The sequence below is a fragment of the Sphaerulina musiva genome (assembly GCF_000320565.1).
Source record: "Sphaerulina musiva SO2202 unplaced genomic scaffold SEPMUscaffold_12, whole genome shotgun sequence".
NCBI classification, from domain to species: Eukaryota; Fungi; Ascomycota; class Dothideomycetes; order Mycosphaerellales; family Mycosphaerellaceae; genus Sphaerulina; species Sphaerulina musiva.
Window position 1 is genome coordinate 1,186,541 of NW_016017394.1, and position 26,982 is coordinate 1,213,522.

A 26,982-nucleotide genomic window follows, 5' to 3' on the forward strand; every position below is an offset into this window, starting at 1 on the left:
TACCAGGTACCTTAGTGAGATATGACCCATGGTTCCCGTTATCTCGGGGTCTTACCTTTAATACCTCCTACCTCCTACCTCCTAGTGTCGATTGTCGAACTGTCTGATATACCAGGTAGGTAATGTAGTTCTAGAACCCACGTACCCAGGACCAGTTTCGACTCAAAAACCCCAGGAAGGCTATCTGCGGAACAAACACCCCACCCCCCAGGCCCCAGGCCCCAACAACATGGGTTCCAGAGCAAAACAAAAACAAAAACAAATCCTCTTTTTTTTACTAATACCTTACCTGCCTACCTGACCTGACCTTACCTAGGTATGTACAAATCCACACAACATCTCATCAGTCAGATAAGATACATGTCGTTGTTCAATACACGAATGTGCGCGAAGCAGGACGAAGACGTAGGTACGTACCTGATTTATTGAACTTGGTCGCGGCACACGGGCGGCGGAGCGATGTTGTTCTTATTGTTGTTGTTGTTGTACACTGCACTGAGGTCGCTGATGTAGATGAGGACTTGACGTTCTCTCGTCTCTCTCTGGCTGGTACTTCGTGTCTGTAGGTGACGCCAAAGAGCTGTGACTTACTCACTCATACTTCAGCCTCCGCGAGAGCTACATGTATGAGCAATACTTACTGGGAAGAAGAATGAAGACAGTGGTCAGATCTGGAAAAGGTAGTTCCGTCTGTGGTTAATGTTTGTTCACGATTGTGCTATCTCTCAGCACTCTGGGGCTTGGCCTCCCTCTCGCTCTCGTTACATGCAATTGCCATCATCGCAGCCGTGGGTAACTACAGTGGTTCAATGCAGTCTCAGCTCTAGACCTTGCCCGCCCATATGTGAATTCGTATGCCAGGAGCTATATGCTCGACCAGCAATGACACGCTAACGCCTCCATGATCCCTACTCCACGCTCAAACGCCTTACGAATGTGAACTCCCCTGTGTTGAAGTATCCTCTCATGCAACTGGGATGTGCACGTCCCGCTCCCTTGTGTGTGTGTGTTCCTCTCTCTTCGATCCATGCTTCTCTGCTTGCCCTTCTCTGCTTGCCCTTCTCTGCTTGCCCTTCTCTGCTTGCCCTTCTCTGCTTGCCCTTTAATCGAGATCCAAAGCATTGATTTCCTTCTTCATGAACTCAAAGGTGCTGAAGAAGATCATATTGATAATACAGGTTCTTCCCAGCGACACTCCCAGTCCGCGGTAGTTGCCTCCGAAGTATTTGATCTTGGGTCGAGCGGCGTAGCCACTTCCGGCGGTGAGCGCATTCTTCTGGTAGATGGTCTTCGCGACGTCGATGGGGTAGACCTGAGTGGAAGAAGTTAGCAATCTCTCTCTTCAGCATACTCGGAAACGACTGTGACTTACTATGACCCAGCTCAGAACGCCGCAAGCTCCTCCACCCAACAACACGGCTCCAGGCGAGGTAGCACTGAGACCTCTCGCGTTGCCCATGAACTGCTTCACACTCTCATACGTGGCGAAGTAGATTGCGGTTCCCAGGGTGTCCCTCATCAGGTGCAGACGGTAGCCAGAGTACAAGCCAACGAAACCGCGATCTTTCACCAGGCGCGACGCAGTGGCAAAGCTGCCAGTCCTGAAGAAGCGCGCAACCATTCCAGGCTTCTGGCCGCCGACGCCGTTGTGTGTAGCATGCTGACCGCGACCCGATTCAGCCTTGTTCCTCGCCTCTTTGCCAGCCAACTGCTCATTAAGCTTGGTTAGCTCAAAGGGACAAGAGATGATTGTGACTGCGGCTCCAGCCACACCGCCAGCTGCACCAAAGTTCAGCATGGTCCAAATTGTTGGGTACGCTCCAGCAGCATTAGCTGTGACCAATGGGCTCTCTCCAGTGATGTCGTGGATGATTCTGTCGAAGAAATACTTGCTCTTTTGGTAGATGCTCATCGAGAGCGTCCTGACAACAAGAATGGACGCCAGCGGAGCCCCGACTCCGCGCCAGAAGGCGCGCATACCTTCAGCCTTGTATGCATCTTTTACTGTGTGCCCGAATCCCGTGTTGTACGATTGCATCCGCGATTTGGTGAAATCAAGCGGGAATGCGGCGAACGTGCTGAGTAGGGAAGCGCTCGCGGCGCTGATTTCTGTGCGGCGTCGTTTGGCCAGGAGAGTGACGTTGCGCGAAGGGTGGTAAAAAAGGATACCCTGGCTCTTCTTGTTGTTGCTGCCGCCGCCATCTGACGCGCTCATGATAAGTCGTCTAGGCGGGCGCCTTCATTTCGCGCTCTCCGGCGAGAGCGAGGGCGGCGGGCGGGGACAGGGTGTTGGAGGGGCTGCTTGGTGAGGGTGTCAGTGCTGGAGCTGGAGGGGAGGATGTTTGATTAAAAAAAGAAAAAAAAGTGCTGCTGTTTTGGCATACAGCAGCTATGTTGTAGTGAGTAAGTGCCCAGTTTGAAGTCGTGACTTTAAACATTGATGTCGAATCCCACTAGCGCGTGGCTGATGGATTACGTAAGGATTCGTGACTCAAACGGAATAAGGTACCTTAGCTGAAGTGGCAGCATGTGAAAGTCTTGTACGTCCTTCCTAATGTGCCGCCTAAAACACATCTACATAAAGCATACACATCTCTCTCGGTGTGCCATTGGCCTCAACGGCAGCAAAGGTCAGGCCATGATACGCCAAATGGACCCACCCTGCCCCTACTTTATCGTCGAAATAGAACCTGTAGTCGCCAGATCTATATACCTACCAGATAGGTATAGACGACGAGAAGAAGACTACCTACATGTACATGTACCTACTCTATTTTCCCTCCCGTCTCCTCCCTCCCTTCTCCTGCTAATGAATCCCAATCTTTATCCCCAATCCCTATCCCTATCCCTATCCCTAATCACCCCGTCTTTTCCTTCTCCCTTCTCCCTTCTCCCCTATTTATTGTTCCCTATTTACAATCCCTTATACGCATTCTGTATTCCTATTCCTGATCCCGTATTCCTAATATCCCATTTCTGTATCATCATTTCACTCTCCGCACTCTCCGCACTCTCCGCACTCTCCGTACTCTCCGTACTCTCCGTAGTAGAATACGATAGGATCGAGACAAGGACAAGAACAACGATAAGAATGAGGATTGCGACAAGGAAGAGAATGATTCTTGGTTATTGGAGAAAATTGTTCTTTCCCCTTGTTCTGATTGTTTTTCTTCATCTCCTTCTTCTTGTTGTTGTTATTTGACGAGGAGGAGGGTTCGATCTGATTTGTTGAAGGGAGGGATTGATTGATTGATTGATTGATTGAAGAAGTTTGTGGTCGTGGTGGAGTAGATATTGTTGTGGTTGTCATCGTTGCTTGAAGTCGAAATGAAGTTTGGGATGTGGCTTGTTTGGAGGAGCGAGATGGACGGATGGGACGTATTGCTGTTGTGTTTGGGAGAGTAGGATACAGAGAGGTCTCGTTGGTGGTGGTGGTGGTGGTAGTGTAGATGATGGAACACCACCAGCTTTGCTCTGTCATCGTGGTTGTGAAGGTGAGTGGGTGGGTGAGACATGTCGAAGTGTGTAGAGATCTGGTGAAGAGGGACATCACGACTTTGATGTATTCTTTGGGTCAAGTGAAAGTAAGTTGAGGCCCGCCTGAAGAGGGAAACGAGCTGTGAAGGAAGAGGGAACATGATTATTATCCGCTGATCTAGATGGTCTGTGTCTAGGTCTCGGGACTACAGACGCTAGAATGCAAGACTGTATACACACCAGCGTTGTGGCTATCATGAATCGGGCTGAGATAGTTCGCTCGGAATTTCCCCTATTGGCTTGGTATGACCTCTTGTCAATCACATATGCCCGACATTCAATCCCGAATCTATCTACCAATTAGCAAATATCTCCCAACGATAAATTGGTCTAAAAGGCAACTTACCAATATGAATCGCCTGTCCAGTCCAACTCGTATTCTTCGCCACATCCACAAACGTCTGCGCACAATCATCCAACTTCGTCTCCCGCTTCAACGCCGCCATATTCTTCAACCCTGCAATCCTCTCCTCCCCATACAAATTCCCCCAATCCGTCAACAACAACCCGGGCAAAATCGCATTCACCCGCACTTTCCCTCCACTCTTCGGACCTTGCGTATTCGCCAAACACTTCATTAAATGAATCTGCGCCGCTTTCGTCACACTATACGCCATGCTGCTCCCGGATAACGATTTTCCTGCCACACTCGACGTCATGATGAATACACCCCCATCGGGATTCGCCTGAAAGATGGGCATGGCTGTTTTGAGAAGAGCGTGATTGCCTTTGACGTTGGTATTCCAGCATTTGTCCCATTCGTCATAACTCAAATCGTCCAGATTGTCGAATTGGGAGAATCGAGTCCATCCTGCGTTGCCGATGATAATGTCGAGACCACCGAGTGATTCCACGGTTTCGCGGACGCAGCGTTCAATGTCCGAGACGTTGCCTGCGTCGCCTTGGAGAACTGTTGTTTTGATGTGGTATTGGGATTCGAGTTCGCGGGAAAGTTCTTTCGCCGGAGCTTCTTTACTGTGGTAGTTGATGGCGATATTGCTGCCTTCTGCGGCGAATTTGCGAGCTATTTCTGCTCCGAGTCCTCTTGTAGGTAGTTTGCAATGTTAGAGTGATGGTTCAGTTGTGATGATGGCTAGCGGGGAAATTTATACCTCGATCCGCCTGTGATGAGGACGTTTCTTCCTTGGAGTGTATACGGCATGGTCTGGTGGTGACGCTGGATTTTATAAGGGACCCTGACGTGAATTCAGTGCAGACGGAAGAGGTGAGGTCGAAAAGTGGTACGGAGGCTGAAACTTGATGACCCCGCCTAGACCTTCTAAGTTCGCAGGTTGGCCGAGGATGGAAAGAAAGTGTCCTAGGCCATGTCCCATTCGGATATACTGTCATGGAGATCGACCTCCTTGGACGCCGATTCTATCTTTCTTTACTGATTAGAAAACATCCATTCCACATTACCAGCCAGGGAAGAAAACACCGCTATGACGAATCCTAAGCTCAAGCTACTCAACATGCTCGACCAAGGCCAACCGGTCATGTCCACTTTCATGGCAATGAGAGGCATGCGTCTAGCTCAAATCGTAGCCAATACAGGTCTGGATGTAAGAAATATATCCCTAATGTAGAAAGGCAGCAGTAGTCGCAGCACTGATTTCCCCCGTCTTATCAGGCCGTAATAATCGACCGCGAACATGGTCCGTAATACCTCGCCTCCTCCTCCTTCTCCTGCTCAAGTATTGCATCGGATCACTACATGTACTTGCCTCACTGATATGAACACGAATAATACAGGCTACGTCGGTGACACGGACATGCACGAAATGGTTTCCGCGGTCGTAGCCGCAGGGGCATCTCCCATTGTTCGTATCAGAGGCCCAACAGGACCGCTGATCAAGCGAGCCTTAGATAGTGGAGCACAGTGAGTGAAACATGCCCGTACTTTTCCAGAGGCTCTTGAAATCACAGGAAGAAACCATCACTGATCATCAAGCCTCCCCAGTGGACTACTCGTTCCCATGATAGATACAGCCGAACAAGCTCGATCGGTAGTTTCGATGGCCAAGTTCCCCCCACAAGGAGTGCGTGGGGCGGGTTCGGCGTTTGCGTACTTGGAGCATGGGCTCGCGACAACATCGGAGTATGTGGCCAAAGCGAATCAGAGCTTGGTGACGATGATTCAGATTGAATCGAGACAAGGACTGGAGAATGTCGAGGAGATCTGTCAGGTGGATGGTGTTGGTAAGAGAGAGCGAACGAGCGAGAGACAGCTCAACAGGCATAATCAGCAAGAAGACGAGGACGACTGCTGATATCAATCTCCAGATCTGTTGTTTATTGGACCGACTGATTTGGCCTTGTCATTACTGGGCTATACGCCTGCCAAAGGGACCGAGCCGGAGTTTCTCGAGGCGATGAACAAGATCGTGGAGACTGCGAAACGGTATGGGAAGAAGGTGGGGTTGTTTGTGACGGACGGTGAAGCTGCTCGAAAAGCGAGAGAACGCTTCGATTTTGTTGCTCTCGGCACAGACGTGCGCGCCTTGCAAAGCTTTTATACGCAGGCGTTGAAGCAGGCCAGATCGTAACAGCCCATCGCACTCTCACTGGTCTCGATGCAGATGCGGAGAAGGTTGTCTCTGAGATATGCTCCCTTGGACCGACAGGCAGGAGGCAGAACCGACGCTTAGGTAGGTAGATATGGTTGTCTATGGCATGTCTTGGCGTCTACCGTTGGTATCGGAGGGAAGGCCGAGGGATAGGTCAAGCCATGGCGCCAGATGTTGCACATGCCAAGATGGACTAAGGGGACGCGTTCGGGTTGTAGATTCTTGTACCTGAAATGTTGAGGTAAGTGTATCAGCGGGAGGTACAAGTCCGCGTGGGACACGGTGGTGCACGAGAAGAGCATGCCTCTGGTGAGTAGTGGTGTGATGCCAGATTCTGTGCCACGCCTGTCACCGTAACTTCGACCCTACATGTACTTGAAGTGACAGGTCGGCTGCTGTTGCTGTTGCTGCTGCTGCTGCACCATGAGATCTGGCTCATTCGCTTGACTGTGGGACATTGCCATACCACAACACCACACTACACCAATATAAATCATCGCCCATGTTACATTGTGTGCGCAGGCAAAGAGTGGAGGAAAAGTGTCCCAGACCCAGTTCCAGGTCCAGTTCCAGCTTTGCAAGCAACCCAAGCTCTGTCCTGGCTGTCCTGCACCAATCGGCACACCTTCCGGCACGCTGTTCGCGGGGACTATCGACCACTGCCCAAAGACCTCTACCACCGTGCGACCAGCAGAGGAGAGAAGAAAGCATCACGTCAGACTTCAACTTCATCCCCTCGTCCTCTGACCCCTTTGCTTCTTCCTGCACCGACCCTGGGATTGGCCATTTGCCCACAAACAGCACCCACCACTACCACCACTCCGACGACGCCAGCTTCAACGCCATCGGAAGCGCCCCGCCACGACTCGTATCGCCCAACCTTTCCTCCCCAGCGCCCACGAGACCGAAGGCGCTGGAAAGCTGCACAGACACCACTCGTCCAGCACAGAAAAGAGCTCGACACACAAAGAAAAGGCGCGACCTGCAGGCTCGGGATTTGCTCCGAAAGACCACCACTACTGCCGCCGAACGCTTCCGCCTCACCACCACCACTACCTACCCCTCCACCTCCTCCAAGATGGCCTTGAACCCGCACAAACAGAACAAAGTCGACGTGAGCGTACGTCTTCACACTCCACACTCACACTCTCCACCGATACATCGTCGTCACATTGTCCCGGATGTACTGATACCATTGTGCGAATCACTGACTCCATTCTGGCAGTCCCTCACGGAAGAGGAGCAGAAGCTCTTCCGCTTATATGGCAAACTTCCCAACAAGAAGGATCTCTTCAGTAAGAAGCTGCAGGAGCGGAAGTACTTTGACTCGGGCGATTATGCTATGAGTAAGGCCGGCAAGAACGATGATGCAAGTTTGAGTGGTGGTCTGGGGAGGGAGCATCCGACGTGAGTACATGTCTCTTGCTTTCTTTCTCTTCTTCATCTCAAATGAGCAGAAGAGGCACAGAATGAAGAATAGATGTAGAATGAAACCAGGATGGAGGGGGAGAGAGAGAGATGAGGATGGTCTGCTGCTGACACGATATCACCTAGGCCCGAAAACATCCCACACCTCTCCCAGCAGGTATCGGCTGGTACACCCACCACCGAAAACGGTCCTCGGGGTTCCATTTCGGGTGCTCCCGCCCTTCACCCGACGCTGTCGGGAAATGGACAACAAGCGGGCTCGCCGGTCAAGGAAGCGAGCCACTTGCACCGCGAATCATCGGTAAATGAGCAGGATCTTCCGGACGACTTGCAGCAGGCCCGAGCATCGGATCAGAGTGAGACGGCCGATATACCGATACGGCAGTAGGGCTCACGGGATTACACTCGAGCATGGGCATTGTGTGATGTGTGGAATTGACATGGGATGTACGAAATGAGAGTCGCCAGCGAGCGAACAGTAGTGGGGCGGGCGGGCGTTTCTTACTTATGAAAATATATGACATGGACTCCCTGCGAGTAAGAAACGGGCACAAGGACAGTGGGTAGTGGCGTTTCTGGTTTTTGATGTGTATGCAAGCAGCAGAGTGAAGTCAGTCTGTGTACGATGATACGACCACATCTGAGGAATTTCCATCCTTTCTTGTTCCATTCTGAGCCTTTCCGTGACAGAATCCGTGACAGAGCCTAAAGGTTGTTTATGCTCTCCAAGCAGGTACATGCGTGCATCTCTGCACGATCTCACTGGGGACCTATAGAGCTAGCATGATTGTCATGACACATGGCATTGCCACGGACTCTATCTACTGGGTCTTGCGCTCTGCCTTCCTTGGAGAAGAACTAGAAGACGCCAAGTGCAAGCTAAGTTTGGGGAAGACAGTGCGATTCGTGAGGTCACGTGTCTCTGTTTCCCAAAATGCTGATAAATCTAGCCTGAGCGAGGTCCTTCCAATGTCGCAAGGGCGGGGAGAGGGAAGTCGCGGCTACATACCAGAGAAGACGGCATCCTGCCTTTCCTGGTAGATACCTGTAGATACCTGGTACACAAAACCTGGAAGGCACCTGTAGGTATCTTTGGACGTCACCTTCATCATCATCTCTCAGGTCTGTTCTCTGCAAGAAATAATGTCAACACACGTCCAACGCACTACCACACATGGAACTCAAGACGAGCGGCCATCATACCCAAATGCAAGCTTGAGCTCCTTCACCGAGACAGTCGATAGATAGATCTTCAACGTTGGTATATTTCTCTTTTTCATTCCTTCGCTTTCCTGCCCTGGTGCGGCAGCGGCGACGACTCCTCCCATGACTTCAAAGGCATCCTCTTCGGATTCATCAGATTCTTCTTCTGCTGGATTTTCCGCAGTGACGACAGTCTCAACGTGTGTACGACGCGGGATTTCAGTCATTCTTGAGCCCAGCGCATTGTACTGGTAGACTTTCTGACCTCGAGCTAGCAGTTCTCGCTTGGCAATTTCCACGATGCTGATTAATTTGCTTGCTGCTTTGGATGTTGCAGTGAGCGCTACAATGGACGTCTTCGTCGTCTCATCACCAGTAGTGGTGGTGGAGAGCAGTTTTGCAAGCACGGCCGAAGTGCGGCTTGAGATTTGGGTTCCTCCTGCGACTCCGAGGGTGACAAGGTCATACATTCCGCGGAGTGATGATTCCTCAAACTCCATCCTGGGGGGTATACCTTATACAGGTATGTGACCGTTGCCTGGCTGCAGAATCTTGCTGGTCGAAAAGTGTGAAAGTCGGCGGCGGCAAGGCCGAGTAGGTTAAATATTCAATTAACAGAATTCAGTTTTCAGGACCCAAAAACCTTCCCCAGCCCAGCAAGCTGCAAGCCTACCTCCTACCTAGGTACCTCCTACCTGAAGCAAGGTCAGTTACGAGTCACGTGTGCCAAAGGATAAGTCGGCCACTAGTTGCAGTTCCACCACGGCACGCCTCTGGGAGTACCCGACTGGGGAAGCCATCCAGTGTAAACTAAGGTACATGTAGTTGCTAGGAGGTTAATGATGTAGGTCTCAGTTCATAAAGAGGAAACCTGTCGCATTTCTGGATTGCGGAGATTTGCGCGTCACATGTTGATTGCTTCCGTGCGACGCCGCTCTATCCCATCCTTCTCCAATTATTGTTTGTGAATTGAATGGATGATCCGTCGATGATTGCTGCCCTGCCCTGTCCTGCCCTGCCCTGCCGTTTGGCGTGATTCAGACCGAGAATGAGGCGTGCGGCGAGTCACCGGAAGACCAGCAGTGTGCATCAGTTGCATGATTCATTGTTATTACCGTACCTAATGTTTTCACGTGTCCACCTGCCGTAAGGTAGAACTGCGTTGTTGCTATCGCATGAAGCTTCCCCTGTACTAAAAGACAGTTTTTGAACGTTCTCGGACTAGTACCTGTACTGTACCATACCATACGGTCCATACGCATCCCATGGCGTATTACTGTCCGCACGTACAGTCTGAGTCTTTCTGTACATATAGGTAGGTAAGGTCAGGTACAGTATGTATCTGTTCAGGTAGTTCTTCTACACGTTTCCAGTTTCCATTCCAACGGAAAGCCGGTTAGTCACAACACAACACTACACTACCTACACCCGCGGCCTGCCACGCAAACAAAGATATGGAGATCCAGTCTATATGTAGGTACCTTAAGGTCAGGTTAGTCATAGAACAACAAACACCTGCGACGTCCCGGCACTTGCAGCGCAGGCTGGCTACATAGCAGGCCTGGCCGGGGGTAGAAGAAGGGGTGGAAGCACAGCAGCACAGCAGCACAGCAGCACAGCAGCTAGCAGCCAGCAGCCAGCCAGCAGCAAAAAGTCAGAACATTCGACGCCCGTCAGGGGTATCCATTACGCTGTGTGGATAGCCCGAGACGGTTAGAGCCATCGTCAGCTCCAAGGCGTCGTCGGCACCCGGTTTGCTTCCCATTCGCTGCGTGCACCAACCTTGACGTTCTTGATTTCCAGCTGGCGAGGCTAGAGCCTAGAGGCTAGAGCGGAGCTAGTGAGCAGTCGTGTTCTGAGCTGCCTCCCACATCCCGTCCCCATCCCAACTTCTGCTTGCCTTGCCTTGCCTTGCCTGTATCTCTCTCTGTCTCTCACTCCACACTTCAACCTCGACTGACTCTTCCCACCGCGACTTCTTCTTCTTCTTCTTCTTCTTCCACTGTCTTCACCACCACCACCTTCTTCACCTTTTTCTGCATTCGTACACCTGTCTTGTGTTACTAGCCACTTACTTCTAATACATTTTCTGCCTCGCGGCCGCCATCCCGTCCAACCCGACCGAACTGACCCATCACCTTCTCCGAGCTTCTTCCCGGCCACGTCTCCGTCGGCACTCAACTTCAGCGACGCACTCTCTCACCCTTGGGTCGCGCCGTTTGCAATACCGCCACCACCACAACAACACCACCACCGAACGCCACCACCGGACGAGAACACCTCACGGACCCCATCTTACCGGACCCTCCTCCCACCCCGACTGTGCCGCAAGCCCTTTTGCGACACCCTCATGCGACAGCGATCAACCCGACTTTCAGTCGCATCCCACCTCGACAAGCGCTCTATGGAGGCAGCAGCTTCGTGGCTACAGAATTGACACTGCCGCACCCTTGCGCGCCACCAACATGCAGAGCATATTTCGTTTGCCGTGGTGCAGCGAACACCAGATCAAGCTATCGGAGAAGGCGAATCTCGACAAGATGAGGCCCATGGTAGAAATACCGGCGCTACAGGACTTGAAGAGGAAGCGCGCAGATAGCCACGATGCGGTGTCTCCCGGCCAAACGATCCCGATGTCGAAGAAGCAGCAGCAGGACTTTGTGCGGCAGTGTCCGCCCGCAGCGGCGGCGACGACGACGACGACTACTTCACCTCCGACTCTCTTGCAGAATCCCAGCGGTGTCTCCATACTGCCTGCGCAAGCATGCGCCGCCGCGACACCACTCCTGCCTCAGCCAGAGAGTGCGCCGATTTCCGGGCCTACTACTTCTGCAGGAGCGAACACTCCGCAAATCAGGCAGCCAGCTGCAGCGCAACCTCCTGTGGCACCGTCGCAGTCAGCAGCTTCACCTTCGCAGCCTCGTGCAGACTCGCACACCATTTCTAGCGAGACAGCATCCGATATGGCCCCTGCCCTTACGCCCCTGCAGCAAGTGATCGAAAACGAATTCAACATGCAGATCCTCATGAAGCACAATGAATTGCGGTTGATCGAGCAGGAACTAGCCAAATGCCAGATCGCGCTCGAGCAGCTTCGACGTTGCGAATTGCGACCCTACCCTGGCACTGAGTCTCCTTCACTGGACGTCTCACAAGGTACAGGGCCGGCCATCGCTCCACGTCCAGGACACTCTGTGCCCTCGCATCCTGCACCATATGGCGTCGCGGATGGTCCTTATTCCAAGCATTACTCTCAGTGGCTGTTGCGCGATCCTCTGTTCGACTCCGTCTCGCCTGAGGCTCTCGCGCTCGCGGAAGCACACCTTCATGCAGCAGGACGATCCACACGGAGCAGCAATAGCAGTATTCCAGCACCTCGAAAGTCTGCCAGCAAGTCACTAGGCACTTCGACCAGATCTGCAGATCCCCTCCACAGTTTGCCAAACTACTCGGCCGCACCACCCAAGGACAAGTCGCAACCTCTGGTACTGGCTCGCTCTTCGGACGGGCAGTTGGTCAAGCTCATCTGCAACAACTGCCAACGTGGCAACTTCAGCAGCATTCAAGGTTTCCTCAACCATTGTCGCATTGCCCACAAGGTGGATTACAAGTCGCATGACGCTGCCGCCCTTGACTGCGGTCGCCTCCTGGACGCAGAGGAAAAGGCCAGTATGCCTGCCGAAGCTGTCAAGGCGCATGCCTCGAAACCTAGTACTGGCAGAGCATCGGCGTCCACGGCATCTATGCCTGCGAAAGCTCAGAGTGGATTGGTACACCCGTTGAACTCGGGCAGTCTGCCCGCTGCTGAACATCGACCCATTGCCAAGGCCAACGCCAAGCCAGTGCCCAGTCTCAGCACTCCCGTGCCCTCCGCTTTCCGATCGGCGCCTTTCAAAGCCTCCAGCGAGACTCCGATTTTGTCGTCATTCTGGAAGAAGCACAACATGGGCGGCGATCTGGCCCATGCCGTGGCTCTGGCGAAAGAGAAGGTGGATCTGAACGCGGACGCCGACATGATGTCGCCAGACATCATCTCCGACCCCAACTCTCCTGCGACTCCTGTTGGGCCCGGTGCGCGTATGCCGGCGGGAAACAATTATTTTCCACAAGCACAAAGCCGTAAAGGCTTCGGGTCCGGCACGCAGCGTCCGCGCCCTGCACCGATTGCACCAGCGCCGTCTCGTGATTACCACATGCGAAGCCAGCTATCCTCACCTCAGGATCTGACATCGGCGACACTCAGTCCGAATACTGCCGATGTTCCGGGCATGATTAGCGATCACGAGGACGACGATCATTCAGTGTCCGAGGAGGACACGCCACAAGTCGAGATGCCGGACGCGCATCGGCCCATTCCCACTGTGGTGCGGAACTGTTCAGATGAGATGGAAATTGATATTGAGGACGAGCACGTGGACGTGATGGGTCAACGAGGAGTGATTATTCGAAGGAACAGTATGCTTGCTAACGAATCGCATGGCTTCAGACCTGCAGGAAGTCCATCAAGGAAGATGGGCAAGTGAGACAGTGCCCGTCTCATGTTACGATATACATGTTGGTGTGTTTGTGTGTTATATAGAGGATTTTTGGCTCGCTCTGTTGCGCAGCTTATGCCTCACTCATTCTGCACGAATAGCTAGATGCTGGACGGAAGGAAACAAATCAAGTCTACTCTCTCATATTGGTATTCGTATTTTTTGTATGTTGCCAGTGAAGTGCAGCTGTTCATATGTCTTTGTGTATGATGATGGAACATTATACCATTTACCTGCCTGCCTTCAACCTTGTCACATGGAAATTCACATGGGGAATTCAAATACCGCTTGCAGTAGAAAAAAGTCACTAGGTAGGCAGCCATCATACCTTGCACCAGCAACGATGAAGCCTGCTCGAATCGTGAGGTGCCTGTTTGTTGGTTTCACTATGCATACCCATACACACTTTTTGCATATTCTTTATTACAACCTAGAAGGTACCTTACATATACCTAATTGAATATCTGATCCGACACGGATTCTTTTTGGCCGGTTGCCGGCTTAAGTTTACATATAAGGTAAGGTAGGTAGCCTCTGGAGTCTGGACCGAGCCGAGGCGTGGCGTGGCGCCAAGTGTTTTGTTGGACACGACGAGTCGACGACACGTTTATCAATATGTATCTACCTGGCTTACCTTACGTACATACCTACATACATTACTTGTATTCGTACATTGCGCGAAAATAATAGACGGAAGGGAGAAAGGGGGAAATAGAGAGAGAAAGAAAGAAAGAGGCGAAGAAGGAGAGATGGTGTCCTGGTCGAGGTTAGTTGAGACTTCATCATAGCCCAATTCCAACGTCTTTTATATATGTACATTGCTAAAACCCCACCCACCCACAGCATCCAAAGCCTCCTCTTCCTCATCGGGCCCCTCGTCCTCCCCAAAGCAATAGCATACTACCGCAGCATCACGAACCCCCACAACGCCCACAACAAGAATAAACCAACAACAAGACGGACACCTCCCTACATCTCCCTCTTCCTCCTCCTCCTCTCCACCATCCTCTCCCTCCTCTCCACCCTCCCCCTCTTCAGCCCTCCAAACATTTTCCTCCAGACCTCCTCTCGCTTACACACTTCCACCAATGTCCTCTATACCCGCCTCTCCACTCTCCGACCTTTGACACCGCACGATGAGCTTCTTCTCCGAGAAATTTTCCCCAAGGGAGCCCTCGAGGCGAGATTATTGTATGCGCGTTATGGCCCTGAGGTTCTGGTGTTGAATCCGATGAGTCCGCCGGGTGAAATCGATGCGGAGAGGGATGCGATGATTTTTGCTCTCGTGGGGATTGCGGGGTGGCATGTTTTGCATTTGGTGGGGTTGGGGGTGATTACTTCGAAGGTGGTGTTTGGAGGAAATGGAAGTGGAAGTGGAGCAGCAGCAGCAGCAGCACGTTGGTGGAGAAATATCGCAATCATGATGAGTTTGGGATTGTTTGTGGCGGAAATGTACATGGTGGTCATGTATGACGACACGCCCAATCAGAGAAGTGTACGAGTTTCGGATGTGGATTTTTTGTATTGGAAATTACGCGTATATCGCGGTGTGGCCATGGCAGTGGTAGATGCGGTTTTGGGCGTGGGGATGTGGTTGGAAGCTACGGGGCGGGTGTCGTTGATGAATGCTGCCGCGCCGTCTTCGAGTGAGCGCGTTTTGGATTTTGCGCAGCGGTTGGAGGGTGTGTTGGTTAAAGCGAGAGGGGTCGGTGTGATTCGGAATGGAAGTGTGAGGGATAGGGAGATGAGGAGGGTGGTGGATGATTATTGGTTGAAAGAGGATGAAGTTATGAAGGATGTCATGGAACAGCCGGAGGTACTTGAGGCGCAGAGGAATGCTTTGAGGAGACTGGATCCATTGGCTGCGGCGAGAGATGCGGAGCGGTTTTTGGAATATGTTCTGGGAATGTCGTCGTCGTCGTCGTCGTCTACGCAGCCGGCAGCTACTTCTTGAAACTCCTACCGAAATCCTGAGAAGAGAGGAGATTCTCCATCTAGGACGGTTCACTCAACAAGTAGTCCATCGTTGATCCAGTCCCCGACAAAGTCATTTTGCAAAATACATTGGATTCCACAGAACAAGACAAAAGACAAGACACAAATCCATTACCCGACAGGTCCAATACCTAAGTGATGTTCCATTTCATTTCTAGGACAATGCAAAAGACATAGATAACATCCCATTCGGCAGGTTATGATTTGAAAATTTCTTCTACTTTCTCAAGGGGAGTCAACAAAGAAAAGCACAAAAGTACAAAATGCGCTTAGCAGGCTAAAAGAGTCGTTTCATTCAGTTGATGTTTCTAAAGGACGAGGATGTGCAAAAATGCCTCTTTCTGCACCCAGAAGTCGGGAACGAGGTAATGTACCCTATGTTTGGATTGTTGCGTAGGATTGAGGTATATCATTTCGTATTGGAAACGCTTACTCATATTCCAGTCCCTGCAGTCCACTCTATCGCAATTGCCTTTCTTCTCCCAGTCTTCCAGATCCTTCTATGATGAAGGGAATCTGACGGAAGTGTCGGCTTCCCTCGGCTGTGCAAATGTCAAGACCATTCATATTCCTTTTCCGGGTATATCAAAGACCACCAGGTGACCTTGTTCTCGAGTTAAGCTTTGTTATACCCAGTACAAGACCAGTCAAGCACGAGGCCAAGCATCCATCAGCCGGGGACAACGATCAACCTGCCAGTAACACAACCAGCTCTTTGCAATTGGCACAGCAATATGAAACGGATCTCTACACTGCTCGTGTTTAACAACACATTTCTCCTCACCCTGACCTGCTTCGCCACCCTCATTCCCCCGCGCCCCTGTCTCACTCAATGCGGCTTACTGGAGGCGAGGAGTGACTGAGCCCCATAGGCCATAGCCTCCCCCAACCTCAGAGTCACATGAACAAGGATCTCGTGGCAAGGATGATGTTTCATCTCATAGCGCGAGCCCATATCTATATCGAGAGCTATGCTACTCACGTGGCAATTCTTACGGATAATGCTTGACTGTGCCGTTTCGACTACCTCGTTACCTACTGACGACTCTCCAAGATACCTACGGGGGAGAGAGAGAGAGAGGTATCGACCACACGGACCACACAACACTCTACAGGCTTACAACAACATGCGGATTACGGTCAAACCTGGTTTCTGACACGAAGGACGATTGTGCGGGAGATGGGGGCTTTCCTTTCCTTTTCCCCAATTCCAGTTCAGTCAGATGAAGAACATACTGTATATAAGAAGGCTCACTCCCCCTCCTTACTTGTGTTGCAATCATCAGATCAAGACAACAACGACAAGAAACAAAAATCAAACCTCATCTCCACACCGATCCAAATCCTCTTCTCTCTACAACAACAATAACAACAACACCAACAGCAAAAATGGTCCGTCTCACCACCTGCCTCGCATACATCACCCTCGCTCTCGCCAGCAGCGTCGCCGCCGGCTGCGACAAACATTGCAACGGTTGCTCCAGTAGTGCAGAGTATGTCGCTTGCACGGGGGGATTTGTAAGTTCAGGATCCATTTGCGAGCCCCAACCCCCATCCCCCGTTAGGTAGGATCTAGCTAACCACAAGGGCTCACTCGTTTCTTTTTCTTTTCTTGTATAGAAACCCGGCAAGCCATCCGGGCAAGGATGCGAGCGAGGATGGGATTGCAGCGGTTGCGTCGGCCGGAACGCGCGTTGCAAATGTGAAAATGTAAGCTCACGATCCATTTGCGATGCCCCCCCCCCCCCATCCCCCATCCCCCATCGGGCAGGAGGATCTAGCTGAGAACAAGGGCTCACTCTTTTTTTCTTTTTTCTTGTATAGTCTTGCTCCGCCAGAAAACCCCCTCAGAAGCGACAGGCCAAATGCATCAGTGGCATCGATTGCAGCGGTTGCCAAAGCTCGGAAGATTACTGCATATGTGAAAAAGTAAGCTCACGATCCATTTGCGATGGCCCCCCCCCCATCCCCCATCTCCCATCGGGCCGGAGGATCTAGCTGAGAACAAGGGCTCACTCTTTTTTTCCTTTTTTCTTGTATAGACTTGCGCCAGCAACAACGGAGGCCTTAAGGAGAGATCTCTGGAGATGGAGGAAATGGCCGAGGATGTTGAGGGGCTGGAAGACATGGCTTTTGCGGCTTAAAGAGGGTGACTCTCTGAGTACCTTGTATATGTGGGTGGGCTTGGAGAAGAAGGGTGTTGGAGGAGGAGGAGGAGGAGGAGGAGGAGGAGGAGGAGGATGAAGATGGATGAAGATGGATGAAGATGAATGATTTATGATACATGCATGTACTTGCACACACTCTCTCTCTTTAAACTACCCTAGATAGGTATCTTCGATATATACCCACCCTTGTCGCTCTTTTTTATTCACCTCGACCGTATAAAATACCTTAGTTAGGCAAAACTTTTCTTCAGGCAACTTGAAAGTTAGGTATGTAGAGAGGAGAGCCTACTAAGGACAAACTTGTTCCTAAACAACAATTATAGGAGCTAAGACGGTCGTGAATGTCCCTACAGGTACATAGCTCTCGCCTCGAACCGATTATTCCTAAGGTAGGTAGGTAGTCAGTGAGAATCCGCGTCGTTGAAAAGGAGGCAATAAGCAGGAAGCGGATCAAAAGGGGGTTCTGTACCTGTACTACGAGAGTACAAACAGACGCTCTCCGTTAGCTTTGACTTGCGAAGCGGTATTAAAATCTCTTGACTGACGTACGGGGTGAGGTGGTATACGAGGAGACACGTCTTAGATCAAATGATAGCTAGAATGGGCCCGATTCAACGCTTCCACTCCTATCATTCATTTTTTTTTACTCTTTAGCCCATCAACACCCTTACCCCAAGCTCCCGCTCTCTTGCCCCACTCTCCCAGGCCCCAAGCATGCGTCCAGCTAATTTTCTTCGCAGGCTCAAGTGGCTTCTTGAACGGCCCGCCATCATATCTCTTGAAGCTTTCTGGCGGCCTCGTGGTGTCCTCGACGGCCTCACCCATTTGAATCTCGCTGTTGATTCCCGTGAAAATATCCTCGCCGACCTTTCTCCCATCTTCCCTGCCCTCCCATCTCCGGACTTCGCGAGGTGTAGGTCGATGCCAACCTGCTTCATTTCTCTGCCACCATCGCTCTGAACACATTTCCCATAATCTGCTCTGAGCACGTTTGTACGCAAACCGTTCGTCTTCGCCGGTGAATGCTGCCGTCTTTTGAAAATTCGGTCGCGCTGTGTAACGCACTTCATCAGGATCGTATGGCTTGCGCTCGAGTTCAGAGTCGGTCTTGCCGAATGAACGGCCGAAGGGGTTTGATGAAGAGCCTCCCACTGCACCCCGCGATATAGGAGTGCCGTCCTCGAGCGCAGAACTGCGTGCATCGGCACTGAGCAGTCCAGCAAGGCGAGCATGTGTGTAATCCGGCTCATTCTCAGGCTCGCTGTAGTTGGGGTTTTGAGTGAGCACGTTGGGCCGGAAAGGTGCTGTAGCATCCTGGTAGACTTCGGACAGTGTCTCAGAGTAGACAGCATCGCCATTGTCGCCCTCTTCTGCTCGCTTCTTCTCTTCGGGGAAGAAAATGTCGTCCGGTCCCGCTGCTGCAGAGACGAACAGCTTGCAGCGGCATTCGTAGAGTGCGTCGAGGAGGGTGATGAAACGACGAGCTTCGTTCTTCATGAGCCAGTTCAAAACGGGCACTTCTGTGAGAACCAGAGTGTGGTACGTGGAGGCGAGGGAGATGTAGTCCGCGGGGCCATATGTGCCTTTGCACAGCTCGTCAAAGGTCCACATTGTCACACCTTCGAAGGCTCGGGGTATATGGATGTTTCTGCCATATACCATCATCGTTGCAGGCGACCAGGCGGCAATGGATTGGCCTCCTAAAGCGGAGCTGATTGCTGCATCTGTGTCCGCCGTGGCGCCTTGCGTGGCAATGTCAAAATGCTTGGGTGGTTGTATCGGCAAATCTTTCTCTGGTGCTACAGTGGACTCGGCAGAGACATATCCAGAGTCCAGACTGTCTAGGTCATCCAGATCGATACCCTTCAGGGGTGCTACACTTCCGCTGTCCATCCGTCTAAAGTCTCGTGACCCTTCGACTTCCCACACTTCACACCTCGCTTTCAACACTTCCAGGAATGCGGTAAACTCATTGTGCCCACTATACCTGCCAGCAGGCGGCCTCCTCCGCCGCCCCAATCCCAGCTGCCAGCCAAAACCCCGCTGATCAGCAGGTGGTGAGTAACTGATGCCCGCAGCCTTTGCCAATTCCTCGGGCATGCGATTGCTAGTCGCGACCAAGACCCCGCCGAGTTGGAAGAAGCTCGTCATCAGATTTGTGAGGATCTTGCTCGCAACTCGATCTGGCATTTGGAACTCATCGAGAAACAGGATGGGAGAAGTCTGAATCATCTCTTTGGCCAACCATACCAGAGAGTAATCATCGTCTGCCAAGCTGAGCGAAGAGGGAACATTCGACCTTCCGCTCCTCATGCGATCCGACCGGAGGGTCTCGAGTTTCGCAAAGGTCTCCAACATGAAGGTATTGAAGTGACTTCGTCGCTTCTTGCGATTGGGAAGGCAGTCTGCGAAGAGATCGATGAGCATGGATTTCCCTGTCCCGACCTCGCCATGCAGCATCAGGCCTTTGGGCGAGTCCATTTGCAGAGCAGACTCGTAACTGGTCAGTTTTCTCGTCAAGGCCAGCGAATCACGCCTCTCTTTTGCAGCAAAGAGCTCCCGCCAGAGGCTGCGCCTGGGAGGAGGATAGGGATGTGCATTCTTGACATGCTGTTGCGCGTGGACTGCTCGCGCAATTTGGTCGAGTTGGTGGCTATATTCAAGCTCTGGCTCATAATCCTTCAGCCGGTCGTACAGTTTTGCCAAGTGAATGGCGAGTCGATGTTGGGCCTGTGAGGGAGTGATTAGACTGGCGGACGCACAGGAGCAGGTTCAATATGGCAGAGAGAGAGAGAGAGAGTACGGGATCGGGTGCAATGGCTCGAGTAGCAAGAAGTGCTCGATACTTGACTAACGGATTGGTGATGGCAAGGCCAGTAGCGACGCTGGCAGACATGGGAGCTCAGCGATACATCAGAAGGTAATAATGATCTTACATGTACATATCAGGTATGTGTATGTGTTATGGTTGTTATGGAGTTCTTCGGTACCTATTTGGCAGAACCCAGAGTCATGACATCATTCCTCTTGTCCCCGAATGTTGCCAATGTACCTCCTCATACATGTACAGTCAGTACTCCTGAGCTCCAACAACGACCATGCGGAACTACATGACACTCTCTTCTCGTCCCATAACATAGAGAACGTCGCTCTCGCAACAACATGGGCGCCCGTCTCTCCCAACCCCGTGCTCCGGCCGGCACAACAGACTCAACCGTACCCGTCAAGGCCGGCCTCCCTCCCAACCCTCGTCCCCGCATCAACAGTCGGACCATCGTCGCTCCAGCGGCAGCTTTTACCATGGCCATCTTGCTCTTCGTCTACGCACGCACCAGCATTCGCGCCGCCAAAGCCAATGCGCAGCGCCATCGAGATGCAGACACGGGCGGCGGAGGCTTGAGTCTGTTGGCGGAGCATCGACGACGGCATGGCAAAGCGGAGAAGGTGGAGGGCACGGGAGGAGGCATTGTAGCGGAGCTCGGCAGGGAAGTGTTCAAAGGAAGTGGTTCACAGGAAGATAGCGTAGGGGAGAAGAGAAGCGGAGAAAAGGTCAAGAGTGGGAAGGAGGAGGAGGAGGACAAGTTGAAAGCTGTGATGAGGCCGGGACGGAGAGGGCAGAGTGGTGGTAGTGGTGGCGATGGTTGAAAGAGAGCGGCAAAGCATGAGGATTGGTCACTACCTAGAGAGTATGGTTTTCATGTGCAGCCCTCCTCGCAGCGGAATCACGGATAGGGATCGCTCGATTCTGACTGTCGCCAACACCTCACTGTCGGACCTCACTGGCGGACCTCACTGGCGCCAATATGGTCGCTATCTTTGTAGCAATACGCTCAGACTCCATGTCTCGCGCTTACCTGCAACATAGTATAGACTGTTCGAGCTCAAAGCGTGTGTGCCAGAGATCAAGGAAAGCAGTACCTCCTAGTATACTGCGCTGTCGACGGCCAAGATCGCCAGCAAGCCCAGCTGTCAGGATTTGGGAGTACATGGACGCTCGTGCGACAATGTTACGTACTCTCGTTTTTGGTGCTACCATCTCTACATTTACTGGAACGGGAACATGAGACGGACATGTGTCTCTGCCCAAGAACAAACGCTTCAACCCCTTCTCCGCATCTTCCTCTCACTCGTGCTTGTAATCCCCAAACTCTGGGCCCAAGCGACGCTGGTGGAATCATACACCGCAGACGGATGTCGCTTCTTGTCCGGACAAGGACCGCGGTCCGCAGTCACATCTGTGGCAATGGGTTCATGGGCAGTCTTGCAGAATTGTGCCGGCTGTCGTCGCTGGGCCTCTGCACACATCTGCGTGACGACTCGAAAGTGTTCACACTGGACCCAGGTGATCATGTTGATATAGCACATCTTGCTGGATGTAGTATACCTACGTCAGCGCGGTCTAAGTCAGCTGATATGGTGTACTGGGAGTAATAATTACCCTAGGTGGGCTTCAGTCGGAGGCTTGATAGGCTTGGTAGGCTTGGTGTAATCCTCAGATGGTCCCCGATTGGAATGCTTGGAGTTTTGGTATATCTCGTCGAGTTCACCTTCGTTCTGATGGTTGATATGAGAAGATTGCTGCTGATGGTTTTCCCAGGTTCTTATATACAACGCCATGTACAGACTCTCACTGTCGTCGCCATACTCACACTCCCCTTCATTGCATCCTCATACGTGATCCCACGGCCGAAGAAACCAGACAGACCCACTTGAATGCAGGGGAGCTTGTATGCACGGCGCGTCCGCTCTTCATTGGCTGCTGGGGTGGTCTACGGGACGCACAGGATCGCTAGGTACTTATTCCATCTTTGTCCTCTCACACTTTCGACACTTTCGACATTTTCTGCTCAGTGGCGACCCTCGGTTGTTCCATCTCCCCGTTTGGTACCCATCAGCATCGAAGCTTCATCACGGGCCGACAGTGAGAGGTCTTCGCATTCTCTCACGCTTCCGTCACTCGGATTGATCTACCTACAATTATGGCTGCTGACACACCCTCGTTGTTGGGGAGTACGACATGTCAATTCTGGCTATGAGCCGGTCCTCGTGTGTGCCGTGGCTCACAGCGCGGCTCAGTTCCAGAACTGATTCCTCCATGACGCGAACGATCACAAGGACCTCCCGAGCTTCGCACCACTTTTTCGTCTACGTCTATTTGGGCAATGGGTCAATTCACATCAAGTCCTTTACAGGCTCGATCATCAAACGACCTGGGGAAAGAGTTCCTTCCCGTTGAACATCGGGACCTCTGATGTGATCCAAGAACTGTGGCTCGAGTAAAAAGTCCAGCTGCTCATGAGGGGTCCAGCTGCCACGATGGGTCTGCAGGTGCAATTCAAGATTTCCTTGTCGATACCTCTGCAGAATGGTATACGCCGACTGCAGCTTACCGCGATTCGATGGGTCAAGGATCATCTCCAGCTCTTTCATCTTCGCCACAACGAATGCAAAGTCCTCTTTGCCGACGGCAGCACAAGCAAGAATGGTCAATGGCCATCGCAATGCTGGATTTCCAGGCTCGCGAATGTCTTGACATGCCAGGGTACCTATGGCGTCGTGGAGGTATCCGCGGATGACCATGTCAGATGAAGCGACGAGTGGGTTGGAAATCTTGGCCAAATGAATCCCCAATGCGAGAATAGAGATCTTGTGTTTGGCCTTGTACAACCTTGTACTTTCGGCACCTTCGACCCGACGGTACGAGGCCGGAAGCTTCACTTCGAGCGCATGCAGCTCCCACCACAGAGCCTCCAGAGTCTGCTTGCCCTGCACTGTGGACACGGCAGAGGGCATTGAAGGTATTCGACGAAGGTGAAGGTTGATTCTCAGCATCAAGCGATACACATCGTGGAATCCGCCCAGAAATGGACTCAGTGCATGGTCATTACCAGGAAACAAGCAGTCGAAGGAGCTCCCCCAGTCAGTAACCACCTGATTGATTCCCGCATGAAAAGGCGAGAGGGCTGCGAGGTTATACATGATACATTCTGCTACCACGCGATACAGTTTGACCAAGGCGGCATCGTGCAGCACTCCAGGCTGAGATAGCCGTGCCGTCAGAAGCTTCCTGCACATTTCGAAGTGGGCGACTGCATTGCTGGAGTCACCGATCTTCAAACCCTACACACTATGAGACAACTTTCGGCAAATGACAGTCAATGCATGTACTCACCTCGAGCAAACCAAGGAACAGGATTGCCGTCATGACCCGATCCTGTTCAGCAGCATCTGTATGCTCGTATGAGCGACTGTGCTTCATATCCGTGATGCAGAACTGATAGCTTCGCAAGGACAGTTTGTACGAGTCGTCACACTGTGGGCCTTGACTGTACGCGGAGAACGCGACCAGCGCTCGACGCACCAGACGACTTTCCGCACAGAATGTTCCAAACAAGACGACGTCTCGAAATCCAGGTCCGGCCATGCAGGACACTAGCGCAGCCAGCGCACCAGGACTTGCAATGGACATGTGCCTCTCAATGTCGTTACCAAAGGAGGGATATCCGTTCGTGATTGGTGACCGAAGTTGCGGAGTCTTCCTCGCCTTCAAGTTGGTTGACGAGATCACGACCATTGCACGATCCGTTGTGGACTCACGCCTCACACATGCGATGTGGAGGCGTGTACAGTGTCCGCATGTGGGCTCTGCTTCGTCGCATTTCTTCCTCCGAGCCACACATGTTAAGCATCCCGTCTTCGATTTCAGCTTGTCCATGATGGTGAGGCAAACACCAAAGACGACCCTTGGGGCCGAACAATCCACTTGGTCTCGATTAGGTGCCTTGCCGAAGCCGAGAAGGATTCTTTCGAATCAAGCTTGTGTGCTATGTCGGTCGGCTTCGGCTCCGTCGCACAGAGAGCTCATAGCACGTCATGTTCTTGGTGATTACCAGGGAAAGTGTATGGACGATCATGCGGTAGTGATAGGAGGTACCGTGTCCATGCGCAATCGCGAACGCATCTCTATGGCTCTCCAGTCGATCCGTACAATTCCTGGGATGCTAGGTCCAAGCCTGGTTGGATGGAGTCGGTGGGTGTCAGCACACTAGGGTGGCGTCGTGGCGTGCGTTGTGGCCCTGCGCGAGATGTCGTGCGCCGTGCGGTGGTGCCTACAAGACCAGACATTGGTGCACTGTGCAGTAGGCCGGGTAGGCTGCATCCATCCTTCAAGTACGGTGTGGATCTGATGCAACCGTGAAGATGTCCGGATGCGTGACATCCGAAGTGGCGTTCCCTCGATGCAATACAGAATCCTGAAGAATGGAACGAGACATATCATCGCTGCCCTCGCTGTCTCACAGTCCGCCGCCCTCGCCGTTCTCGTCCTACAGTCCGCCCCGGGAAGGATCCCCGCGTGCTCAATAACCTACAAATTCCCAAATCCCAATTGCCTTCTTTCATATCATGCCTCTCCTTGGTAAGCAAATCTCGACACATGTACGTGGGTGGAGGTTACAGAGGTACCTGTACTGTCATCAGAGCGAAGGGCTATTCTTCCAAGCCTGAGTTTCGAACTTCCGAGTTATTACCTCTTCTCCAACCTGAGTGTTGTAGTCGAACACCACCTAGTAGTCCTACCTATCACTCTGCTGTTGCAGATTACAATACAAACTCACCTCCTTCGAAGGCGCGCTACAAGTCGAGAAGGGCATTTCATCATCATACCTCTCTCGACGTACGTTGTTCTCCCAGTTCGATCCCCTCAAGGAGCTACATGTACTTGGGTACTCTCATCGACCGAATAAGCTCCTGCTCCATAATGGCATGATCTACTTTGAGCGGTTGGAGCTAGGAGTATCCTAGACAGACAATCACGGTTCACTACTAGGGGCCATAGCATGCAACACCTTAGTAATCATGCCGAAGACCGGTGTTATTGTTGTTGTTGCTGTCGTTGCTGTTGTTGTTGTTGCTGTTGTTGTGGTCGTCATCCTGAGGTGTTGGGCTGACCCGGTCAGGGAAGCAGTGTTGGATCCAATTTCCTTCCGAAACGTAAAAACTTTGATGATCCCAAGCATACATCCATCCCTACCAGGTACCTTAGGTATTTTGGGGTTTTTATATATAGCGGGAGCATAAATTTTATATGGCGGGAGGCCTTTTAGGGTTGCACCCTAAACTTTAGGGTTGCAACCTAAGTGCCTTAGGCAATAAGGCCTTAGGCATACTTCTCCGCTTGCGAAGAACTTTCTTGACATACGACGATAGCGACGACAACAATAGTTATAATTACAGAATTAGTATAGCGGAATATTAGAATAACTATAGCAACAATATACTAGAGTATCAAGTTTGTTTAATAGTAGTATATTATATTGTAGCCTACCGGAGGTAGCTAAATTCTCGTAGTATTAATTCTACGCGATTGCTACTATCTTCGGCTCTTTACCTACTATAATCAATAGTATCTCTCTACCTCCCTATTAGCTAATCTTGCGTATATCTTGTAATACTATCGCGGGCCTAAATCGTAGCCTACTAATATATTAGTATAAGCGCGAAGGTATTACTACCTCTATACTATTCTTATCCTTATCGTCTACCTCGAATTCGCTATAGCTATTACTACTCTTATTACTATTATTATTATTATTATTATTACTATCCTTACCCTCTATCTCTTCTACCTACCGCTTCTTTATAGTCTGCCTATATATAGGCGTAGTAGGTCCGCCGCCGCAACGTCCGCGGCTATGGCTACAGGCCTACGGCGTACCGGTTGTATACTCTTATCTTTATCTCTTCCTCGTATGCGTCCCTATCCGTTTCTACCGTCGCTACGCCGTCTACCGTCGTTGCGCCGTCTACCGTAGCCGCGCCGTCCGCCGCCGCCGTATACTAGCTATATAACCTAATATTTATCTCTTCCTCGTACGCGTACCTATCTATTTCTACTACCGACGCGCCGTCCGCTATCGTATCCGTATACCGGCGGTATCTACGGTATCTATAGTATCTACTAGGCTAGGGCAGTTATTTAAGCTTGTATAGCGGCGAATTAAGCCTACTATTTAGTAAATACGTCTAGTAATAGGTAGTCTAGCGATAGGTAGTCTAGCGATAGGTAGTCTGCGCGTATCGCTCGTCCTTGTCCTCGCCCCCGCCCTTGCCCTCGTCCTCGTACTAGCGCTCGTACTAGTACTAGTACTAGTACTATAGTCGGTCGTAAAGTAGTAGTACTGTATTGATTCTTATAGCCTCTATAAGGTACTTTGTACTTATAGCGCGAATCGTATACTATTTTGTTCTTAAGACAGATATACCTACCGTAAATACAGCTAGTAGTAGTACTATACTAATAATACCTCCTACCTTCTAGTACGGCAATTCGGCGATTCGCCTATTAATAGACAGGTACCTACGGTTTACTATTACGTCGCGCGAGCTATATAGCATTATCCTCCTTATAATCCCTAACTAGCGTGTTTCGATTATTAGGGTCGTTGCGCTCGGTACTAGTTAGATCGCGCGTACTTAATAATATGCCTATACCGGCAGTATAAGAGCGGAGAAGCCGGGCTACTCGCTTTCGTAGCTTTGTCGGTAGCT

At 51.5% G+C, this 26,982-nt stretch overlaps 12 protein-coding genes across 12 annotated transcripts; 6 read left to right on the top strand and 6 right to left on the bottom strand.

The window, feature by feature from the left end:
- Nucleotides 1-694: 694 nt before the first annotated feature.
- On the bottom strand, nt 695-2,305 carry SEPMUDRAFT_128937 (mitochondrial carrier). Its single transcript, XM_016902244.1, has 2 exons — nt 1,373-2,305; nt 695-1,312 (listed from the first exon to the last, which is right to left on the bottom strand). Exons 1-2 carry the CDS (start codon nt 2,213-2,215, stop codon nt 1,103-1,105), a joined length of 1,053 nt encoding a protein of 350 aa, XP_016756753.1. The 5' UTR covers nt 2,216-2,305; the 3' UTR covers nt 695-1,102.
- Nucleotides 2,306-3,770: 1,465 nt separating this feature from the next.
- Nucleotides 3,771-6,139, top strand: SEPMUDRAFT_152247 (Phosphoenolpyruvate/pyruvate domain-containing protein). Its single transcript, XM_016907328.1, has 8 exons — nt 3,771-3,826; nt 3,884-4,584; nt 4,653-4,744; nt 4,785-5,099; nt 5,168-5,192; nt 5,290-5,416; nt 5,498-5,736; nt 5,821-6,139. Exons 4-8 carry the CDS (start codon nt 4,980-4,982, stop codon nt 6,081-6,083), a joined length of 774 nt encoding a protein of 257 aa, XP_016756754.1. The 5' UTR covers nt 3,771-3,826; nt 3,884-4,584; nt 4,653-4,744; nt 4,785-4,979; the 3' UTR covers nt 6,084-6,139.
- SEPMUDRAFT_53667 (short chain dehydrogenase) lies at nt 3,798-4,699 on the bottom strand (the record flags this gene model as incomplete). Its single annotated transcript, XM_016909270.1, has 3 exons — nt 3,798-3,826; nt 3,884-4,581; nt 4,650-4,699. The coding sequence occupies 3 exons, from the start codon at nt 4,697-4,699 to the stop codon at nt 3,798-3,800; spliced, it is 777 nt and encodes a 258-aa protein (XP_016756755.1).
- Nucleotides 6,140-6,527: 388 nt separating the features above from the next.
- Nucleotides 6,528-8,201, top strand: SEPMUDRAFT_152250 (Endosulfine-domain-containing protein). Its single transcript, XM_016907329.1, has 2 exons — nt 6,528-7,511; nt 7,659-8,201. Exons 1-2 carry the CDS (start codon nt 6,607-6,609, stop codon nt 7,918-7,920), a joined length of 1,167 nt encoding a protein of 388 aa, XP_016756756.1. The 5' UTR covers nt 6,528-6,606; the 3' UTR covers nt 7,921-8,201.
- A 2-nt stretch (nt 8,202-8,203) lies between these two features.
- On the bottom strand, nt 8,204-9,291 carry SEPMUDRAFT_152251 (uncharacterized protein). Its single transcript, XM_016907330.1, has 3 exons — nt 8,736-9,291; nt 8,542-8,663; nt 8,204-8,469 (listed from the first exon to the last, which is right to left on the bottom strand). Exons 1-2 carry the CDS (start codon nt 9,233-9,235, stop codon nt 8,651-8,653), a joined length of 513 nt encoding a protein of 170 aa, XP_016756757.1. The 5' UTR covers nt 9,236-9,291; the 3' UTR covers nt 8,204-8,469; nt 8,542-8,650.
- A 1,378-nt stretch (nt 9,292-10,669) lies between these two features.
- Nucleotides 10,670-13,413, top strand: SEPMUDRAFT_152253 (uncharacterized protein). Its single transcript, XM_016907331.1, has one exon. It carries the CDS (start codon nt 11,201-11,203, stop codon nt 13,256-13,258), a length of 2,058 nt encoding a protein of 685 aa, XP_016756758.1. The 5' UTR covers nt 10,670-11,200; the 3' UTR covers nt 13,259-13,413.
- Nucleotides 13,414-14,449: 1,036 nt separating this feature from the next.
- SEPMUDRAFT_152254 (uncharacterized protein) lies at nt 14,450-15,458 on the top strand. The gene has a single exon (XM_016907332.1). It carries the CDS (start codon nt 14,502-14,504, stop codon nt 15,222-15,224), a length of 723 nt encoding a protein of 240 aa, XP_016756759.1. The 5' UTR covers nt 14,450-14,501; the 3' UTR covers nt 15,225-15,458.
- Nucleotides 15,459-16,654: 1,196 nt separating this feature from the next.
- SEPMUDRAFT_159481 (uncharacterized protein) lies at nt 16,655-17,427 on the top strand (the record flags this gene model as incomplete). The annotated part of the gene is made up of 4 exons (XM_016907849.1): nt 16,655-16,758; nt 16,886-16,975; nt 17,090-17,194; nt 17,308-17,427. Coding segments are annotated over 4 exons (417 nt in total), but the record flags the coding sequence as incomplete, so codon positions are not given.
- Nucleotides 17,428-18,066: 639 nt separating this feature from the next.
- Nucleotides 18,067-20,329, bottom strand: SEPMUDRAFT_74466 (AFG1_ATPase-domain-containing protein; the record flags this gene model as incomplete). The annotated part of the gene is made up of 3 exons (XM_016910066.1): nt 18,067-18,485; nt 18,627-20,163; nt 20,237-20,329. The coding sequence occupies 3 exons, from the start codon at nt 20,327-20,329 to the stop codon at nt 18,067-18,069; spliced, it is 2,049 nt and encodes a 682-aa protein (XP_016756761.1).
- Nucleotides 20,330-20,521: 192 nt separating this feature from the next.
- On the top strand, nt 20,522-22,129 carry SEPMUDRAFT_152255 (uncharacterized protein). The gene is made up of 3 exons (XM_016907333.1): nt 20,522-21,802; nt 21,872-21,960; nt 22,031-22,129. The coding sequence occupies exon 1, from the start codon at nt 20,596-20,598 to the stop codon at nt 21,076-21,078; it is 483 nt and encodes a 160-aa protein (XP_016756762.1). The 5' UTR covers nt 20,522-20,595; the 3' UTR covers nt 21,079-21,802; nt 21,872-21,960; nt 22,031-22,129.
- SEPMUDRAFT_54295 (uncharacterized protein) lies at nt 21,532-21,798 on the bottom strand (the record flags this gene model as incomplete). Its single annotated transcript, XM_016909292.1, has 1 exon — nt 21,532-21,798. One exon carries the CDS (start codon nt 21,796-21,798, stop codon nt 21,532-21,534), a length of 267 nt encoding a protein of 88 aa, XP_016756763.1.
- SEPMUDRAFT_94472 (uncharacterized protein) lies at nt 22,128-24,148 on the bottom strand (the record flags this gene model as incomplete). The annotated part of the gene is made up of 2 exons (XM_016910637.1): nt 22,128-23,553; nt 23,606-24,148. 2 exons carry the CDS (start codon nt 24,146-24,148, stop codon nt 22,606-22,608), a joined length of 1,491 nt encoding a protein of 496 aa, XP_016756764.1. The 3' UTR covers nt 22,128-22,605.
- Between the last annotated feature and the right edge of the window lie 2,834 nt (nt 24,149-26,982).